Source organism: Populus nigra, chromosome 1 (assembly GCF_951802175.1).
Source record: "Populus nigra chromosome 1, ddPopNigr1.1, whole genome shotgun sequence".
Lineage (NCBI taxonomy): Eukaryota > Viridiplantae > Streptophyta > Magnoliopsida > Malpighiales > Salicaceae > Populus > Populus nigra.
The window spans coordinates 38749537-38770882 of NC_084852.1; the positions used below are offsets into that span (position 1 = coordinate 38749537).

The window sequence follows — 21346 nt, forward strand, 5'->3', positions numbered from 1 at the left end:
GATTAATATATTTTTTTCCGTATGCTTTTAAAAATGCACCTTTCATGTTAACACAGAGCAAGAATTTAATAAATTATGGAGTGTTGATCCAAGATTTAAACTGATGAAATAAAAAAACAAAGCAAATTCCTTTTAATCACTGGACCGATCTCTTGAAGTTATACTACAACAGACTCAATCGCAAGGAGACGGATAAAATGAATTAAGAAATATTTTAACGCATAGCTCCCGGTTAATCTGTCCTCTAAAAAAAATCCCAGAGTGGATAATTCACGCCATGCATGTTTTTTTAAACTAATCTCTATATTTTAGATACCACACGAAATAGGTTTCAAGCGACCCGTCGGAAAACAAGAAACCGATTCAAGCCTGCGTTTGTTCTTTACTTGAAAGTTGCTTGGATATATAGAACGTTCGTATAGCTGGTGTTTTTAGCCGGAATTCGTTCCTTCTTTTCTCTTCTTCTGTGTTGATGGCTTGTGGATCTGTGCTCAGGTGGCTAATGCTGCCAGACCTTTTCTTTTTCCTGTAGTGTCAATTCAAACGAAGGAGTCAAGGGGCACTTGTTATGTTGATTTTGTATATCCCTTCGGTGTATATCATAAACACACTGTGATTTTACGTTTCTTCAGCTGCTAGTAGTTGACCATTTCGAGTTTTGTGTTTTAACTATTAAATTATCCGGGAGCACACAGACTCGTAGACAGCCAGAGGATCGGGTGTCGGATCTTTTTTTGGCTCCCAGCTGCAACGTCTCTTGGTTGCTGTTCTATGGAGAGATCCATTGATTCTATTCCAGCAGATAAAATTGAGGAATAAAAATCGCACACCATGGAGGATACCCTTTCCTAGGTTGTGGCGATCATCTAGCATCCTGGTTTTGTTTTTACCTAGTTACCTAATTTGAAGAGATATTATTACACCACCTTGATCCTTTGATAAACCAAGTCAATGGTCTGAATCAATATCTTCAAAGACTTGGTACAAAACTAGATTGGTGTCAAGAGAATAAGCCAAAGACTTTCAGTTCAGATATTGTTAAAAGATTCCAACACATAACCTGAATCATTATTCAAGCACTTGCATGATATTTTATGCGAGCCTTGAATTGGAATTCTGTAATACTTGAATGTTCCTTGAATTATCATGACAGGACATCTCAACTCTCTCACCTTTATTAGTTATATTATGGTTTGAATTAATAAAAGTTATTTTTGGAATGTTGTTGAAAACATTGGCAGGTTCATTCTTTTTATGTTTAAAAACATAAACTTTGATAACATAAACTTTGATACCATTAATTTTAGAATTCTTCTTAATCAAGTACGAAGCACATCCTTCGTAATTTTCTTTATCAAAAACCAATTATAAAACCACCTCCACAACATTTTTATTAACTGAGGTAAAATAAACTTCTTTGATGTAATTAGGTTCATCATAGACTAAGATTTTTTCATCAAAATTTATCTTTTAGTATCATCTCTTTTTTTTCTTATAGAATTTTGGTGATTAAAGATCCAATCCATAATTGATATAATACCATACAAAAAAATTAGCTTCAACATCACTTTTTTGTTACTGAAATTTCTCTTGTATATCTTTATCATGAAGTTGCCTCATCCGATCTTTATTACCAGAAGAACCACTTTTAGAAATATCAACTTTTATATCAGGATCTTGATATAGTATTTTATTACTTTTTATTTGATATCCAATGCACACATGGTTGGATAATATGAAAATATCATATTCTAAACTTGAATTTCACATGCAAATTTCAGTTTAAAATTGGCCCAAATGCCAATAGCAAATACCATAAAGAATTTATCTCATTTGCATTGTCAGCCCAAACTTAAGTAGCCTAACACCAATAAAACTATTAAAAAACACTCTTGTGTCAAGTTTTTCTAATTGAGAAAAACTCATCATGAACATCACTCAAACTTCGTTGAATGATAAGTAACTCATATTAATCAACACAAGTCACTTCATCTTCTTGATTTGATTTATTCAATAAGTTTTTTTTTTGGCAAGTATATCTTTCTCTATAATAGCAACAATTGTATGATTTGGACAATTATAAGCAATATACCCATACTCTTGACATTTAAAACACTCTTTCGAATTCAAATTTAAGAAATGAGATGCTTTAATTAGGACCAGCTCCGACTCTTCCCTTTTCAGAAGCCTTTAAAATGGAAGATTTTATTATTGTAGTGCTTATCGAGAATGAAATGGTCCCCCAGTTGAAAGAGTTGTCCTTAGATGTTGATTTCTAGCTAGTCTTTTTAATTTCTTTATGCTACTTTTCAACATTTGAAGCAATTCTTCTAACATTATTGAATGTGTATTAAGGTTTGCAACCAAATTACATTAGAAATTTCTTCTCTTAACTCACCTAAGTATTGGGCTATTATCTGTTCTTCATGCTTAATAATATCGCACTTTAGCACGAGCAATTCAAATCCCATTATATACTCTTCATCGGTCAGTAAAAATTACTTTAAGTTATGAAACTTGAGAAAAGTTTCTTGTTGATAGTGTTATGGCAAGCTCTTAAAATCCCTTTCAATATTCTTTCAAGACTTGATCTTACTTTTATCCTCATGAGCCATTTACTTCTTAATGTTCTTTCATTACGAGGAATTATATTTTCTAAGTTTAAGAGTCACAAACTTCACTTTTTTATTATTAGGATACCCTTTGAAATAAAAAAAATAACCGTCAATAATTTAGGGTCAATCAATAAAATCACCGGGTTATATTTTTCCCTCAAGTCTAGACCCATCCTAGTATCCAAAACTTAATGTTGCTCATATAGCCAATGGCTATAATTCATCGTAATTATTTTTTTAACATGACAAAAGATAAAAAAATCTTCCAACCTAATTTATTATCTAGCTTGAGTTTATAGTTAAATTGGGTGAGAGTAGCCTTGACTTGACACAGTCAACATGGTGGTCCAAAGACAACTTAGTCAAGTGATAAAAAAAATTTAAGGATGAAATTAAAAAAAAATGATGAAATTAAAATAGAAATGGAAGGGAAAAAGAAATGAGGGGCTGAATTGAAGGGGGGGAAAGAAAAGAAGAGCGCCTCCACGATGATAGCCAATTTTTTTAAGCATCGAGGTAGTAATTGCTGCTGGTTGTGCAAGGTGCTGCCGGATTAATTGGAACCATCTATATATGTTCATGTATTTAGTTTTTCTTGTTGCGTGCAGGCATGCGATGCGGTGTCTAATCGCGGTCACACTATTAATATGTTATAACTGTCAGCCTTCATGCAAAACAGCAATCGTTCTCAAATGTTGGGCGTCTGTTGCTCCGTTCGGCAAGGGCCAGAAAAATAAGCTACTCTACCCTTCGTCCTCTTCTTTTAATTTAACGTTGACGAAACTAACGAAGAATACAAAATAAGAAAGACAACGCAAACTTGGAAAAAAGATCATATGCGTTATCCCTTTATTTATTTTTCCATATTCGAATTCTACCCCCCTTCCCATTTACTCGAAAACTCGAAAAAAAGAAAAAAGAGTTTAATGAGGAAAAAAAATTATTATAATCTAAAAACAAAAAAAAGGGTCAATGAAAAGAAAATAAAATAAAAAAATGATTTAAGCTAACTTGAGTTAGGATGTCAAATATACGAGAGATCATGAGATCGAGATAAACTAAAATAAAATTAAAAAACAAATAAAGTTTAATTTCAAACAAATTAAATATAGAAAGATAGAATATAAAAGAAGGTCAATATAAAAAAATACCAAGAAAAATACCCAACAAACCAAGCAAGCTAATTAAACTCTATGATCTGAATCATGCAAATGAGATAACCAAATAGAAATTAAACTGGGAAACATTTCAAAGATCATTTCTAAAACAACCTTATGCTAAAAAACTAAACACAAACAACAATAAATTTTAAAAAGCAACCCTGAAAAAAATTGAGCCAACCTAGGCCAACTCACTAAGCTCGCCTTCTAAATAACAGACCAGAATAAATGTGTAGAAAGGAACCGAAGAAAATTATGAAACTCAATATAAAAAAAACTTAACCTTGAAGTATGGAAAAAAAAAAGAAACTAAGTCCCAAATGATATAATATTGAAGGATGAAATTAATAGGATAAAAAATATTGATAAATAAAAAAAACTCGAGATAACACAAGTCATTGTAAAAATTAGAGTAAAATTCTACAGAAAGTAAATAAATAAAAATAACAGAACTTACTCTCAAATTGAATAAATCCTAAAGGATAAAACAAGAAAAAAAAAACAGCCTAAATAAATGGGGAAAAATAAGTAAATCTGGGTGAACTTTCTAACTCTAGACTAATTTTTAAAACACGTAGCTTGTGAAATCTTAGAGCTAGATCCAACCAAGAAACTCAATTCCTAACTAATTTAATGTTCAAGGATGAAATTAAGAAAAAAAATACCAGTTTAAAAAACTTGTCAGGATAAAAAATAGCAATAAAAAAACGAGGTTTAAATTTGATAGAAAACAACTTAAGGATGATGAAATTGTAAACAAGAGTAAATTTAAAAATGATCCTATATAAAAGAAACAAAAATAAAAAAATGAGACCAAATTTGAATGGTTAAAAAATTAAAAAGGGATGAAATTGAAAAAAATTCTAATTCTAAAAACTATTCAAAATAAAATAAATAGTAATAAAAGAAACATTGACTAAATATAAAGATAAAATGAATTGCAGGGCTGCTTTGAATTTTTTAAGGGCTAACATGAAAATGTAGTCGGTGCCAAACTAGAGGACCATTTATAACACGAGTAATCTCATCATGAAAGGGACGTTGAGATGATTCAAACGTTGTCATGGAAGGCGATGTTTAGTGACTGTATGACCCTACACGCAACAATAAGTTTTTCTTAATAATATTTATTATATGATCAAATATAATAATATCCCTAAGTAACCTTGATATTAACATAATAGAAACCATGGTAAAAGGATCAAAAAGCCCTTGTAATATAGTTTTTTTTTTGTCTTTAAAGGTAATAAAGTAATTTTTCTATTTTGAAAAAAATAGAAAGGACTAAAATGCCCATGATTGAAAACTATTTTTTATTCTAGGGTTAAAATAGTAATTTTACAGTGCAAAAAAAAATTAAATAATTAATCTAGCTCTACATAATTTGTAAAAGATAATTTTATCATGATGAAAAGATCATCATATCTCCGATACCTAGTTCAAAGGTTTACAAGTCAAGATTAATTTTGTTGTTACAATATTATAATGAGTAGTGTTTTGTATCTTGTTTGCATAATGGTTTCCTTTCTATCTCTAGATTTTTTTGTTAATATTAGCTATTTGACTTATATTACGCTGTTACTCTAATATTTTTTTCTACAAAAAAATTATATATATAGACTTTTCGAACGTGTTTTTGTACATAAAAAATCTAAGTGTAAATTAAAAAAACTTATACATACACGTAGTCAAATAAAACGAGAAATATATTCATTGAAAAATAAATAAGATATTATTAAAAATAAATAAAGAGAAAAATAAAAAATCAAGAGATATATAGATTAAGATATTTGGCCTCACAACATGGACTTTTAACCTAGTCGTGTGTCATGACTTTTTTTATATAAAAATCAAATTTTTAGTTAATCAAATAATAATATAAATAGACACACATAAAATTGATTAAATAAACTAAAAGGAAAAAAATAATATATAACATATATTAGAAATATTATTCAAAAATAAATACTTATATTTATATAAAATATATAAAAAATATAGATGAATTAGAGCAATCTCTTCAGAAATTAAATGCATTCAAAATAACTAAAAATATATGTTATTTAAAAGAGGCTAACTAAACAAAATAAAAAAGAGAATGAATATTAATTTAAATATAAATTAAAAAATTATTTTAAAAAACACATATAAAAAGACATCAATTAAAAAATTAGAAAAAAAGAAAAATACCAAGCATTATTGGGCTTGACAAGTTAGGCCAATGCACTTAATCCATTTAGTAAGAGTCTACACGCTTAGACCCTTAATTTTCCTTGAAAATTAGGGTTGAAGCTTTTTTTATCTAAAAACCCATTCTCAACTCATTTGGACTCAAAACATTTTTTAAAAAATATTTTAAGCACTTTAATAAACCTATTCATGGCCTAACACAACCTAGAAAACAATCTTAAAATTAGAAATCAGCTTGAAATTAAAAAATTTTTGAGCTCAAACAGGTTTTTAGGCTCTTCCAAGGAAAAAAAAACACCTAAGTTGAATTTTCATCGTCAAATTGGATCGATTGAGATAAAGATTGATTGTTTTGGTGGTTTGAATCGAAGTTAACGACGTTTGTTTCTCTATACTGTCATGATCCAATTACCTTTGCTTTTATTTCTTAAACTAGAGACTAAAAAATTAGAAAAATAAAATTTTAGATCAAAATTGATATTTTCTAAAACTTAAAAAATTAGAGGGTTCCAGTTATTGTATTTAATAAAGAATGAGGACTAAATGGAATATTTTACAATTCTTTTTTAAGACACCACATTTTTCTCCGCATGTTTCATTTTAATCATTAGTCTTTTAATTTATTATTCCTTAATCATTTTAGCTAAATTAGCTTGGAATGACGTCTTCGAACAGGGAAAAAAAAAAGTAAGAGAAAAAAAAGCTCATTGGAACAATGAATCCACACTGCCCATAACTGTAAATCTACAGTGTTAGAGAAGCAAAACCACAAACGTGAAAATGAGGAATTCAGGTCACGTGTGAGAAGCTGTTGTGGGGCCCACAAAAAAAACAAAACAAAAAAAAAGACATCAATCAGTTGAGGCCATCTTTCTTTCTCCTCTTCCCCTTTGGTAGGCGCACCATCCGTGTGGACGCGCACGCGGTTAGAAGCGACATCCTCACTGGAACATTCCTCATGTTCCTAGGTCGCTCCAAAAGACCTCTCTCCAGTCTCCACATAGATCATATAAATTAATTAATGATGTGTCCATCCTCGGTTCAATTATTTTCTTTAGTAATTACCGTATCTTTTATTAATCACCGCTTATGCCTTTAAATCAACCTTCAAGCACCGAGGTTAATTTTTAATTAATTTGAGTTTTAAATAAACCGTTCAAATTCATAAGAATATTCCTCTTTTCTTTTCTCTTCTCTTTTTTTTTTTTTTAAGAAAAAGAAATCTCTTTCCACGTTTTATCGTATAATCCGAAGCTAAAGATAAGATCACATGATCCAGACCCTGTGGCTGCCCAGGTTAGTAAAGCCAACTCCGCGTATGATGATGAATTCAATTTTTGAGTGTCATCAACGATGAGGAATAAATAATATATATATTAAAAATAATATATGCTACAGCATAGATTAAAAATATGTACAACATATATATATATATATATATATATATATATAAAATACAAGAGGGGCGGATTTAGTTGAACCACAAACGAGATGTTTAGAGTTGACCACTGATCATAGGACTCGCTATCCTGATTTATTTATTAGATTTATTCCTTGCCATTATAAATAATCCAACTCATCATCGGTTGTCTAGTAAACGTAAAAAAAACACCAACCAACCATTACTAAGAATCCAAGGCTTGGAAGTTGGAAGGAAATAATATTTAATAAGAGATTTTATACTGGCAGCTAGTGAATATCTAATAAAAAAAATAATATTTAATAAAAAATCACAATCCAACCATTCATCTGGGACAAAATAAGGAGAATTTTTATAGTCTTTCAGAAGTAACGAGGAACTTTATAATATTTAAGGATAACTAGTAATAACTTATTAATTATTTTTTAAATTTATGCTTTTTTAAAAAATAAATATACTTAAAAGAAAAAAAATCTAGATGAAGATATTCTTATTACTTTAGTGGGCTCATGAGTTTCATCTTTATTATATATATATATATATATATATTTTAAAATAACTAATAAAATATTACTAATTACTTCTTATTAGTATGAAATTTTCTCAAAATGGGTGCACGCTGCATTCTCAAAAGAAAGGAAAAAATAAAACATAAAAGGAAAGGGGAAACTCTCTTTTAAGCCGTTGGTTGACCAGGACGGCACAAAACACTTTGGAGGGGAGGAGTGCATGGCCCAACACATTAGAATGTCATCATAAAAAGGGAAAAATGCACATGGCTAAGGGGAGCTAAGTCCACTTTTTTTTTTTAGTTCGTTGGTCAATTATGATCAAACAACATATATATATATATATATATATATATATATATATATATATATATATATATATATATATATATATATATATATATATAGAAGCTTGGATTAAAATTACATGACCTCCATGATCAAGTTTTATCAGAGGAAAAGGTGGAGATCAAATGACCTCCAACGTTACTTTCTTTGATAGATAGCGTCTATGAATCTTGATTTGTTTTCTTAGAGAAACACCAACATGGAATACACGCATAGGTTCAATTCACTTAACTTGTGAAACTAAAATTTTGCATATTGATTCTTATCACGTCACAAGCACATTGTATGGCGCATTTGAGCGTCATCAATATTGCACATATATAAAATTAAAGAATTCAAAACTTCCAAGTTTCTTCGGATATATTTTTTAATTTTTTTATTTGAAGAAAATAAAGTTTTTAGTTTATTTTTTTATATTTAACATATAAAGTATTGTAGGTTGTGTTTGATATTAGGGTTGTGATTGTTTTTTAAAGTGTTTTTATCTTGAAAATTTATCAAAATATTTTTTTAATTTATTTTGACATCAGCACATTAAAACAATCTAAACATATAAAATAATTAACTTAAAAAATAAATTTTTATAAAACACCGTTTGAGTCGCGTTGCCAAATAACATCATGATAGCTTTTTAACAAGTGAAATTAATAAAAATTTAGTGATGCTTTTGCATTTTAGGGTTTTCATATATAATAAACCTTGTTATCATTCAATCAGTTTGTGTTTTTTATTTTTTATTTTTTATATTTAAATCATTAAAATTATCAATAATTCTTCTTAAATACATCATATCATATCAATGAGTGATGTATTATTGCAATATTTTAAATAAAAAACTTAAACTAACATAAGAATAACCTTCTCTTCTAATAAAAATATATTGGTTTGCCTCTTCATTTTGTTTTTTTTTATATATAATAAAAAAGAAAAAAACAAAACAAAGAGGTCTGATCTGATGGAGAGGAATGCAAATCAGCAACACGCACTAGCAAAACCTACCCCAAAGCACCGCGTAGAATGCGGCTTGACATCCTGAAAAAACAAAGTGCCGAAAATAGCCCCAGTGTAAATGGTCGGATTTTAGATTCTTGTTACGAGCAAAAGCCGTGTTTCCTTGTTCTCGTCACTGAACTTATTACCATACCCACATGTCTCGCATTCACATCCTCGCCTTTAATATCTATCAAAGAAAAAAAAACATTATTGTTACTAAGCGTTGAAACTGTAAATTCACTCTCTTTTACAAAAATAATACAAAAATCATTTTAAAAAATAAAAAATATTACCACTACCCTAAAACACTTGCTTGTACCTCTCTAGAGAAATCACAAACAGGGGACTCGGTCTTTTTAGTTGGAGAGACCTGCATTTTCAACAAAAGGTTTTTTTTTTTTTTCTAATAAAATAGAAATGTTATTGGTGTCAGTATTGATATGATATGATGGGTTTCAAGAAATAATATTGGTGGCTTGAGGTTCTGAATCGGACTCGGTCCCTCTGTTTTTTGTTTTTTTTTTTCCCTGTTGTATAAAGAGGCACGCTTTGTAGGAAACTCTCTCTTCCAGTTTTGTTTGCTTCATTTCTCAACTACTCTCTTGAGACTTTATGTTTATGTGAAAATTTCAAAGACAGGATTATTTTTTTTATTTCGTCAATTGTTATCTGTGGTCATATAAACGAGTTCTGCTTTCAGTTTTTTTTTCTTCTTTAACCCATGTTTCCTGTCTTAAAAAGAGGAGATAAAGAGAGAGAGATTGGACTTTTTTTTTTTTTTCTAAAGAAGAGGATTGATTTTGGGCTGTTTTTGCTCATATAACCACTTTTGATTTCAGGGTCTGTTCAGTTCAATATTGTCTGCTAAACATTACACAGTCAACAACATGGCTGCTGATCCATTCCAACTAAGAAGAGCGCCCACAATTCACCACTATAGTAACTCAAGGGAGGATCTTGATAGTGAAATCGGTAGTGTAGAATTTGCTACATATACAGTCCAGATACCGCCCACACCTGATAATCAGCCAATGGAAACCCCTGTAGAGAATGAAAAGAAGCTGGAGAGGAGTTGCACGTCGAATTCTATGTTTACTGGTGGGCATAATTGCGCTACGCGTGCACATTTGAAAGAGAAGATGACCGAGTTCCAAACAAGCCATCCTCAAATAGCAAGCGCAAAAGGGTCGTATTGTGCGATGTCGGGTTGTGATGCTCAGGTCATCACTGATGATTTAGCGCCTTGTGAATGTGAATACAAAATTTGTAGGGATTGTTATAAGGATGCCTTAGCTACTGGTGATGGGATATGCCCTGGTTGTAAAGAGTCTTATAGGAGTCACGATGTGCCTGAGTTGAACAGGAGGTCATCTTTCGCCGAATCGAATAAAGCGTTGGCGAAGAGCCAGAGTGATGACTTTGATTATACCCAATTTTTGTTTGAGTCAAAGACGAATTATGGGTATGGAAATGCTGTGTGGCCAACAGATGGTGTGAATGACAATGATGAGGGGAGTAGTGATGTCCCTAAAACATTTGTTGAGAAGCAATGGAAAACGCTTACCCGTGAAGTGAAAATATCTGCTGCAGTTATTGCTCCATATCGGTAAGAATACCAATTTTCCTCTCGTGTTCTCTTTTAGTTACCCTGAGTTGTGAGTTTTCCTTGTGTCCTGTCGTTGCTTATCTGGAGTGGGGAATAAATAATACAGAGATTCAGGAATAGGGTTTTTAATCCATTCTTGTAACATAAATTTACCGGTTGTGTTTTCAAGTCATGAGTCGTTTCTAGCATAAAACAATCTGTGCACCATTGCAATGTATTGGGTGGTAGATTATAGCAAAGTTAAACAGAGAGTTACAGAACAGTAAGAGATGTCCTTATAATCAGTCCGGGACACTGAAGTTTCTGAACATTTTACCAATTTCTATGAATTGCAAGGTTCGTATATTTCCTATGGATAGGGATAATTTAGCTCAATCTGCATTGGTGTGCATGTGGACCATATAACCTCTGGACTTTAAATCGCTAAATAACTTTATAGGCTTTGGGAGCACTTTGCATTACTGCTTTGGCGTCTGTTCCATCCTTGATCCGCTATATATACTACAGCTACCATATTTTCAGCAAATTTTAAAGTTTTCTGCTTTTTGGTCATGTTTTTAGTTTTTTTTGGTTATCGTTACATGACATGATTATTCTGAGCTTCTGTTTTCTTATTCCTGGGAGCTTTTGCTTTTCACAGCATTTACGCGCAATAGGAATTTGATTTTATAATTCATGCGTTCTGCTGAACTATTGTTGCAGGATTCTAATCCTTGTCCGAATGATTGTTCTTGGATTTTTCCTGTATTGGAGGGTCTCAAATCCTAATGAAGAAGCAATGTGGTTGTGGGGCATGTCTCTGGTTTGTGAAATCTGGTTTGCTTTTTCTTGGCTACTGGACCAGCTCCCAAAGCTCTGTCCAGTTAACCGTGTTGCTGACCTTGATGTTCTGAAGGAGAAGTTCGAAACTCCTAGTCCAGGTAATCCTACAGGAAAATCTGATCTTCCTGGCATAGATATCTTTGTTTCTACTGCAGATCCAGAGAAAGAACCACCCCTTGTTACTGCAAACACCATTCTGTCTATTCTCGCTGCTGACTACCCAGTTGAGAAGCTCTCGTGTTATGTTTCTGATGATGGAGGATCTCTGCTGACTTTTGAAGCCATGGCAGAGGCTGCTAGTTTTGCCAACTTGTGGGTTCCATTTTGTAGGAAGCATGAAATTGAACCCAGAAACCCAGAATCTTATTTCAATCTGAAGACAGATCCTTATAAGACAAAGGTCCGCCCAGATTTTGTTAGAGATCGAAGGCGGGTAAAACGCGAGTATGATGAGTTCAAGGTTCGAATTAATGGCCTTTCTGATTCAATTCGCCGACGTTCTGATGCTTATAATAGTCAAGAGGAGCTTAAGGCAATGAAGAGATGGAAAGAGAAAGGTGATGATGAACCATTGGATAGATTGAAGATCCCAAAAGCTACTTGGATGGCTGATGGAACCCATTGGCCCGGCACCTGGACAGTTCCAGCACCTGAGAACACTAGGGGTGATCATGCCAGCATCATACAGGTAAGATTACTAGTTCTAAAACTTACATTTTATTACAGGAACTCTTCTTTTTTGTTATCTAATATAACAGAAAAAAGCATCTATTAATTTCTCATCACATCTTGCTTGCTATATGGAGTGTTATTTTCCTTGATTAAGAAGCAAAAAGTTTAGGCATAGTGTTACTAGAGTTCCGTGGCAAATGCATTAATTGTCCAGCAGGGTACTTAGTAACTTCTATTGAAATTTATTCAAGTGTTTTATATGTAGTGAGATTGATGTGTTGAATAACAGGCTGAAAAATCAACTGCAGGTAATGTTGCAGCCTCCTATTGAGGAACCACTAAAAGGAACAGCTGGTGATAGCAATTCGATGAACCTATCTGAAGTGGACATTCGCCTTCCTGTATTGGTTTATATTTCTCGGGAAAAGCGACCTGGTTATGATCACAACAAGAAGGCTGGAGCAATGAATGCACTGGTTCGAGCTTCTGCTGTTACGTCTAATGGACCGTTCATTCTTAACCTTGACTGTGACCACTACATATACAACTCCCAGGCATTGAGAGAAGGCATGTGCTTCATGATGGACCGGGGTGGGGAAGGCATTTGTTATGTTCAGTTTCCTCAGAGGTTTGAAGGAATTGATCCTTCTGATCGCTATGCCAATCACAACTCTGTTTTCTTTGATGTCAACATGCGAGCCCTTGATGGGATACAAGGTCCAGTATACGTTGGAACAGGATGCCTCTTTCGTCGGACTGCCCTCTATAACTTTGATCCTCCACGGTATGAGGATCATGGCAGTTGCTGCAGCTGCTTCTTTGGTCGTCACAAGAAGGCTGCCATTGCTTCTGCCCCGGAAAATGGCCAGTCTCATGAAGCGGAAGACACAGACAATCAGGAAATGAACCTTGCACTTATTCCTAGAAAATTTGGAAATTCAAGTTTGTTTCTTGATTCTGTACAGGTGGCAGCATTTCAAGGTCTGCCCCTTGCTGATAATTCATATATTAAATATGGACGACCTCCTGGTGCTCTAACTCTTCCAAGGGAGCCCCTGCATCTAGCCACAATTGCAGAGGCAGTGAATGTCATCTCTTGCTGGTATGAAGACAAGACTGAATGGGGCCAATCTGTTGGATGGATTTACGGGTCTGTAACTGAGGATGTGGTCACTGGGTATAGGATGCATGAACGGGGATGGAGATCCGTTTATTGTGTGACTAAAAGGGATGCATTCCGTGGGACTGCCCCTATTAATCTCACTGATAGACTTCATCAGGTTCTCCGGTGGGCAACTGGCTCTGTTGAGATATTCTTTTCTCGCAACAATGCCCTTCTGGGTGGTCATAGGTTGAAGCTGCTGCAGAGAATTGCTTACCTCAATGTTGGAATTTACCCTTTCACTTCTTTGTTCCTTATTGTTTACTGCTTCCTTCCCGCTCTTGCACTCTTGTCCAATCAGTTTATAGTTGCGTCTCTAACTGTCACATTCCTAGTATACCTCTTGATCATCAGCTTGACCCTTTGCATTCTTGCTGTGCTTGAGATCAAGTGGTCTGGAATTACACTGGAAGAGTGGTGGAGGAACGAGCAGTTCTGGTTAATCGGAGGCACAAGTGCTCATCTTGTTGCCGTGCTCCAGGGGCTACTGAAGGTGATTGCAGGAATTGAGATTTCATTCACACTAACATCTAAATCAGGTGGAGATGATGTTGATGATGAGTTTTCTGATCTCTATGTATTCAAATGGACATCTCTTATGATACCACCTTGCACAATCATTATGGTCAACCTTATTGCAATTGGAGTCGGAGTTTCCCGAACTATATACAGTGACGCACCTCAGTGGAGCAATTTACTTGGAGGCGTGTTCTTCAGCTTTTGGGTCCTGGCTCATCTCTACCCCTTTGCAAAAGGGCTTATGGGAAGACGTGGAAAGACACCCACCATCATATATGTTTGGTCGGGGCTCCTTTCTATATGTATTTCACTACTCTGGGTTGCTATTGACCCTCCATCGGGAAATACTCAAATAGGGGGGCTATTCCAACTCCCATGAGTTTCGTGTTTCTGCTATATCTAGGTGTGGGCTGCATCTAGGCTTCATCATGTATTTTTTTCCTGATCTTTAACATAGATTTGATGTTCTTACAGGGCATGGGTTATATAGTAATACATTCAATTCTTTACAGATTTTCAGGTGTAACTTCAGAAACTAATGTGATTAACATCTTACCCTTTTTACGATTTAAAGTTTGCACTCTTTACCTTTTCTCCTTCTTTCCTTTTAGAATTGATCATAGGTAGACATGCAGTGCAAGATTTTCTCTACATCTTTGAATTTTAGTTTTTCTTCCACTGTTTGATTGAAAATCTTTGAGAATGTTATAGAACAAATCCCCTGTTTCCTCCAAATATTAGTTGGTTTGTGCTTAGTAGATTTTAATGTAATGAAAAGGGACGGTTATCATTCTTTCCTCGTTTCCATTATAATGTATGCATTTCATCACATTCTGCCATGCATATTATCAACATAGTTGCTGTTATAATTTTTTCCTTTTACTGCAACAACCTTGTATCTTATCAGCGAACTGGTCGCAGCTGACAGCTTTAGTGCCGTGCTTTAAAATCTAAACAGGGGGCTTAAGCTCCTCGTTCGTGATTTCATTATTAAGGTTTGAGAATAGAAATGTTCCTTGTTCAAGACCTTTTGCCGGCGGCCCCCGATGGTTCCTAGTGCCGCTCAGGTCAATCAGTTAAAGGGAAACAGCTGGAAACACATCTAGATACACAAGGTTGCTTGTGACGCCTATGATCGATGACCTATTCATTCGGCTTATTAGAGTCGGTTGAATGTCAAAGTCAGAAACATCTTCCAGAGTTGGTAATTGTTGAATGTATATCAGCCAAACCAACCTGTCTCCAACCTCCTTCGGCTTATTAATGTTTTTGTGCTCAACTGCTCTCACTGATTCAAAGGCATGGCGATTCTGCAGTAAGAGTTACGAATAAAATCCTCTGTCTTTCTCACCTGCCCATCAATATGCAGTCTCTTTCCATATTTAATTTCTCGTTACCTTGTAAAAATTGTATTTTCTTTTTTATGAAATATAGAAGGCCTCAATTGAAGCATCAAAATAATTTGAGGACAAAATTACCACACGCTATGACATTTCGTGCTTGTTTATCGCGGTGCATTTTTAATAATTTAATTAATTTAATTGAAGTCAAATATGTCACATGAACTAATAATAATTAGTACATAATTTATTTTATTTTTCACAATAATGTGATTCTATATTGAACACAAAAACAACGCATAGAATGACCTTTGGTCAATGGTCATGACTACATATTACGAGACCAGTCATAAAAATTGGCAGGCAGCTGTTATACTGCAAAACATCCTCTTAATTACCATCAAAAGCTAGCATTCTCTTCAGTCTTCACGTAACCATATTGGAATTTTTATATTAAAAATAATTTTTTAAAATAATTTTTTTAAAAAATATTATTAACATCAACATATCAAATAATTTTTAAATAAAAATATATATTTTTTAAAAATACAATTTCAATCGCATTTCTAAACACTACATACCAATCCTTACCTTGAAAATGTTAAATATACAATACTAGCATTTTGATATTTAATTACAATCTCCTTCTATATATTGCACCCATGATAGTGGGGTGAAAGTCTTTGATCATCATGGCTAAGCTATTTGAATATAATTCATGTTATGGTACTGGATTATTAATTATTCTAGCAACCAAGCGTCTCAATAGACAAGTTCGTATGCTAAACGAGAAGAACTAACCAATAATCCAAACCATGCATGCAGCTGCAATATAATCACCAAATTGGATTATTCGATCAATCCCTCTTTCTCTATATATATTAACAAAGATTTAAAAAAAAAATTACAAAATGGAAGCCAAACCCCATACGATATACTAATTTACAAATCAATGAAATGGTATCACACATCCGGATCAGATTCTATACTAGAAACTTGAACTCGACCTCGCCGCCTTGAGCGGCGTTTGCGGCCTTGATGGCTGCCACCGAATCTCAATCTACCAGTGTCCCTGAACCTGTCCTTCTCTGTTGGAATCACAACACATTCTGGTGGTGGCACGGGATACCTTAATGAATCGTAGCAGTAAGAATAATACATGTAACGCTGGCGAAATTTACGCATGGCTGACCGTTGTCTCCTTGTTATGGTGGCATAATCGGCACTCTCAAGCCTGGAATAACTCTCATAGCAATCCACAGAAGGAAATTCCTCGATGGGGTCAGAAGGGCATCCCTCTAGGACAAAGTCCTTAAATTCGGACACAAATGGTGCATACTTATAATTGACCTTGTATTTGCCACCAGAAGTTGCCCAATTTGACGCATCCCATATTGTAGCATACAGGGACATTGGTTTTGATGGGTACTCGCCGCCCATTTCTTCACTGCGAATCACCTCTCGGATGGGAACATCGTCGATGTAGAATCTGAAAACCCACCACCATAAATGGCACCTTTTATTGTCAGTCAAAAGTGGGGTAAAAATCTTGGTGCATGTGAGTTGTGGGAGAATATTAGCAGGAATCAAGAAAAGGATCAAATCAATAGCAGTAGCTACAAAACTCAATTAATTAATTTACTAGTTTTTGTAAAATGGTGGTAAGTGGTTGATGATAATTATTTATATCCAGTAGGTAGAATTATTACAAAAATAAAAATAAAAATAAAAGCAGCGGTCAATCTTGCATATAGAAATCAAGGAGCTCACAAGTTGGTGACCTAAGAAATATTACTATCCATGTTACATATTTAATGTGCTCACTTCATGAATTTAAAGTTTTGCGAATTCAATCCGAGTACAACTAGAATTTTCCGGCGTAACATTTATTTCAGAAGGCACCTCCTGCTAAAGGAAAAATCACTCCTAAAAAGTCTTTCGATCCAAGAACACAATTTAAAGTTGGAAAGAGTACAGTAGTGTTGATGAAAAACAATAAATTAGGTTGCATCCCTCTCCAAAACCAACCAGGATCACAAGCAACCTAAAACTGTTGTCTCGTTAATAAGTCGACGTTTGTCCACTGGTAATTTAATATTAACATCCCAATTCCCTCACGCAATTGCCAACTTCTCTTCCTTTATTACACCTGTGTCCCTCCCCCCCCTCTCTTGATAGGTCAAACAACAACCGAAAACAAAAGCTTTGCATGACATAAAATACGACATTGACGTGTATGTGCAAAAACACACATCATGTTCAAAAAAACAACTGAATAGCCAGCGAAGAGCCAAGAGGTGGGTATAAAGTTGGAGGGAGAAGACAACTCACATGGTGTTCTTTGCCGTCCATAGAATGCTATACCTATGGAACTGTTTGGAAGGGTCAAACCATAATCGATATCTTTCTTCTCTGCCACGACTCGTGCTTCCATTACCATACAAGTTTGTTTGGAACCTCCATGGCTTCCCTTCAGTGTTTCCTAGGAATTCAAAGTCCAATTCATCATGGGTCTTCTCGAACACGTCCCCGTTTGATGTCTGCGCCCGCGTTGAAAAAACACAACATTCATCATGATCGATAATTATATATTGACCATGATAATCATATATTTATTAATTTGACATTAAATATTTTTTTAACAAAACTGTTCGGTAGCGCGCATATATATATATATATATATATATATATATATATATATATATATATATATATATATAATCTTCATTATGAAGATATGATTTAAGGATTCTCAATCAAACAACTGAATTTCTCACGGAAAATTTAAGATAACAAAGAGAGTATTAAATCTTCCAAAAGCTAATGAGAAAAGTTAAGTGATCATAAATAGAGCCTTAAAAGATGCAATTAATTGCCGAAAAGAAGCTGAGATGACTTAGCGAATTCAAATTAGAATTGAATTGATCCTTTACATGAAGCCAGAAAAAACAAATTCAAAGGTCTTACCAAACCAAAAAGCTTAAAGAAAATTCTTCGAAAAGAAAAGGAACGGATTAAAAAAAAAGAGAGCAATTTTCCTATTCTCGAAAGGAATATATGATTACTTGTCACTTACATAGAAGGCAACGCAGAGACCGGCAGTGTAGTCGCCTGGTAACTTGATGTTGGCACTAAAGAATCCATATTTATACATCTTGGATGAAATAAAACCCGCACCTGAAATTCCCCGAAATTAACGATCGATCAACGAAATTATATATATTAGCATTAATTATACATGCAGGTTTTCTTGAGACTTTTTTTTAATAAAAATACAAGATGCGAATATATACCTGTGAAGCGATCAAGGAGGAGGCGGGCGGTTCTACCATCAGGAGAACGAACAAGGTTGCCGTCGCCGAAGAGGGGGCTGTAACCTTCATCAAAGGAGATGGTGGAGAGATTGAAAGCTGCGCTGGCAATTATACAAGGAAAGGAGAAAAGGAAGAGAAGGAGATAGAAAGGTTTCGAGAGAGACCAACAGCATAAGCAATCCATTTTGTTCTTTACCATGAATTTATTTTAGTATTTATTGTTTTTTTCTCTCTCGTTAATCCTCCTTTGCTTTCTCTGCAAGTGTATATATACAAAGCCACATGAATCGGAATGAGGAGAAGGAGAAGGGATAGGGAGAGGAGGAGAGGAGGATGGTCTTAATAAGGGTTGGATAAGTCTGCGGTCGTTTTGAATTGTGCTATTGTACAAGAATGCCCTCTGAATGTTTCGATTTGACGTTATTGCCACTCTGCAATGGATATGAGGGGGTGGTGGTTGCAATTTGTAGCTACTTGTTCTAGCCTGTTGTCTTCGTTGGCTTCCGAATTAATGATTATGGAGAACTATATTTTTAAGCAGTTGCATAACCTAACTAGAAATATGGTTTGCTTGTGGTGCAAGTCAAAGAGTGAGGCGACAACTAAGCTGGATGGTGAGGGTGTGGGGCTGCAGATTCCATGCACAGAGGTTGACAGTTTAGGTAGCATGCAAAAATAGATAAAAATACGCAACGCTTATTCATTATGAGCATGCAAGAAGCCAGAATTTGTTGTTCTTTAGAGTTAAGACGACGACCCTCTTATCAGTATATATAAAGTAGATTTGGTATCGTCTTAGGCAGGCTCGCTCGCTCGCTAGCTAGCTGTGTACTTAACCACTCCATTTTCTCTTCTTTTTTCTGGTTCAACTACCTTTTTTTTAAATAAAAAATAAAACATACGGCTAGCTGCCCTTTTGTTACGGTTCCCTTTATTTATTTATTTATTTATATGATCTCTTCTCCTTGGAAAAATCATTAGGTATGTTAAAAAAATTAAAAACTATAGAACAATTTTTTACCTAATGACACAATGGTGTAGTGCGTAGTTAATTAGGTGATTATCCGGGCCAGGTTCAAAACTTTGCTTCTTTATCTCTGGATTTTTTTTCTTTTTATTTTATTAATCTTCTTTATTACATGAATCGCTAGAGCTCTTAAAAAGATAGATCAATTATGCTCACACACACACACACACACACACATATATATATATATATAACAGCCTCAATTTCCATCCTCAAGATGTCAATCCTTTCCTGCCATCCTCATTTTAACTCTCTATCCTCAACAACCATAATCTAACTAATGTCTTTGATGCCATATATATTTATTATTGTTATTATTATTATTAACATGGATATTCGGATCAGCTTATGCGTACCTCGATTAATCATATAGGTCCTGAAGTTAACGATCATATAAGTTTCTAGTAACCATTATATATATCTGTTTTTTTATGTTAATGTCTTTTTGTTTTTATGCTGTGAAAAATCAAAAGAATTAGAAATTTTTTAAAATTAGGTAGTTATTCGAATTCAAAAGTGTTTGATAATAAAAAATTCAAGAATAATGTTTGATGTAAATATTCGTGGTATCATTGTGATCTTCATTCCTATCGGATTAGGTGGAGAGAGGATAAGAAAATACTATAATTGTTGCTGTTGTTACCAGCTGGAACTTCGGCGAATTGTACAATAACTTACGAGGTTTCTGTAAATCTAGAGGCAACAGGAGGGCAGTATGGTCAAAGGGTAGAGGGAGGGAGGCGTGTGCTAGTGGTTTCTGTATTTTGATAGGAGTTGAAGGGCCTTGCTGGAATATACGAGTAACGGCGTAAAGAGAAAGAAAGCCTCGAGGAGATGGACAAACCGCGTCCGATACTAACGGCGGCGTTTATAGTAAGTGCCACGTTGTTATTACGACCGCACTATGTCGTTGTAGTATAAAAATCACTTGGATTCCTGTCAAATTTTTATCAACTGCATTAATATTACTAAATTACCCTTAAATACATTGACCAGACCCTTCTCCTTATTCATTTTCTCTTTAAAATGAAACCACTCATCCTAATTAATTAGACTCACTCTCTCTCTCTCTCTCTGTTACTTTTTTTTAATTTTTTTTTTCCAGATGAATCGTTGCCAACCCTTCAAATACCATGAGTATGATTTTTTATTTTATTTTTATTTTTCACCTTATATACAATTCGTCATTTACGTATTTAGAAGGGGTCACTTATGGGCGTGTGTGGGTGTATATATATATATGTCAACAAATGCCTTTATTTATTTGTATTTTTTTTCAGTTTTTATTATTTTTATGCAAATGACTCGCCACTAAAAAATTGAAAAACATCGACGGAATATACTATTAAAATTTTTAGATTTGTCGACATAATTTTCTATTAGTATTTATACTCGCAGTCCATCGGCAAGAAACTTGCCAACGTGATCACGAACAAAATAATTCATCAGAAAAATTCTCGTCAGTGATTTGTGGTCTGTCGGTGAATCCGTCAATTATAATTTTACAGATGGTTTTGCTGACGGACACAGAACGTAAAAACACCTATTCTCACTTCATTCTGTCGGTACTTCTATCACTGAATATAACATATCACCAGTAGAAAAATCATATATCATTTCATTGGTGATTTTTTTCCTTCGTAGGTATG

At 33.9% G+C, this 21346-nt stretch overlaps 2 protein-coding genes across 3 annotated transcripts; one reads left to right on the forward strand and one right to left on the reverse strand.

Moving 5' to 3' along the window:
* The first annotated feature begins 9456 nt into the window (after positions 1–9456).
* LOC133683151 (cellulose synthase-like protein D3) lies at positions 9457–14589 on the forward strand. Of its 2 annotated transcripts, XM_062106693.1 has the most exons (4): positions 9457–9623; positions 10075–10841; positions 11544–12351; positions 12644–14589. In XM_062106693.1, the coding sequence occupies exons 2-4, from the start codon at positions 10123–10125 to the stop codon at positions 14393–14395; spliced, it is 3279 nt and encodes a 1092-aa protein (XP_061962677.1). In that variant the 5' UTR covers positions 9457–9623; positions 10075–10122; the 3' UTR covers positions 14396–14589. The 2 variants fall into 2 exon arrangements, with proteins under 2 accessions (XP_061962677.1, XP_061962668.1); XM_062106684.1 differs by lacking the exon at positions 9457–9623 and having other exon boundaries at positions 9667–10841.
* A 1609-nt stretch (positions 14590–16198) lies between these two features.
* Positions 16199–19013, reverse strand: LOC133697161 (probable xyloglucan endotransglucosylase/hydrolase protein 30). Its single transcript, XM_062119565.1, has 4 exons — positions 18650–19013; positions 18433–18533; positions 17688–17896; positions 16199–16845 (listed from the first exon to the last, which is right to left on the reverse strand). Exons 1-4 carry the CDS (start codon positions 18867–18869, stop codon positions 16320–16322), a joined length of 1056 nt encoding a protein of 351 aa, XP_061975549.1. The 5' UTR covers positions 18870–19013; the 3' UTR covers positions 16199–16319.
* Between the last annotated feature and the right edge of the window lie 2333 nt (positions 19014–21346).

What these genes read in the sequence shown, in the direction of transcription:
- LOC133697161 (XM_062119565.1), bottom strand. Translation starts at nt 18,869, where the DNA reads ATGGTAAAGAACAAAATGGATTGCTTATGCTGTTGGTCTCTCTCGAAA. An exon ending in CCTCCTTGATCGCTTCACAG is followed by an intron (nt 18,534 to 18,649) that starts GTATATATTCGC and finishes GGGGAATTTCAG; the next exon opens with GTGCGGGTTTTATTTCATCC. An exon ending in GTCTCTGCGTTGCCTTCTAT is followed by an intron (nt 17,897 to 18,432) that starts GTAAGTGACAAG and finishes ACGCGGGCGCAG; the next exon opens with ACATCAAACGGGGACGTGTT.
- LOC133683151 (XM_062106693.1), top strand. Translation starts at nt 10,123, where the DNA reads ATGGCTGCTGATCCATTCCAACTAAGAAGAGCGCCCACAATTCACCAC. An exon ending in GCAGTTATTGCTCCATATCG is followed by an intron (nt 10,842 to 11,543) that starts GTAAGAATACCA and finishes CTATTGTTGCAG; the next exon opens with GATTCTAATCCTTGTCCGAA. An exon ending in ATCATGCCAGCATCATACAG is followed by an intron (nt 12,352 to 12,643) that starts GTAAGATTACTA and finishes AATCAACTGCAG; the next exon opens with GTAATGTTGCAGCCTCCTAT.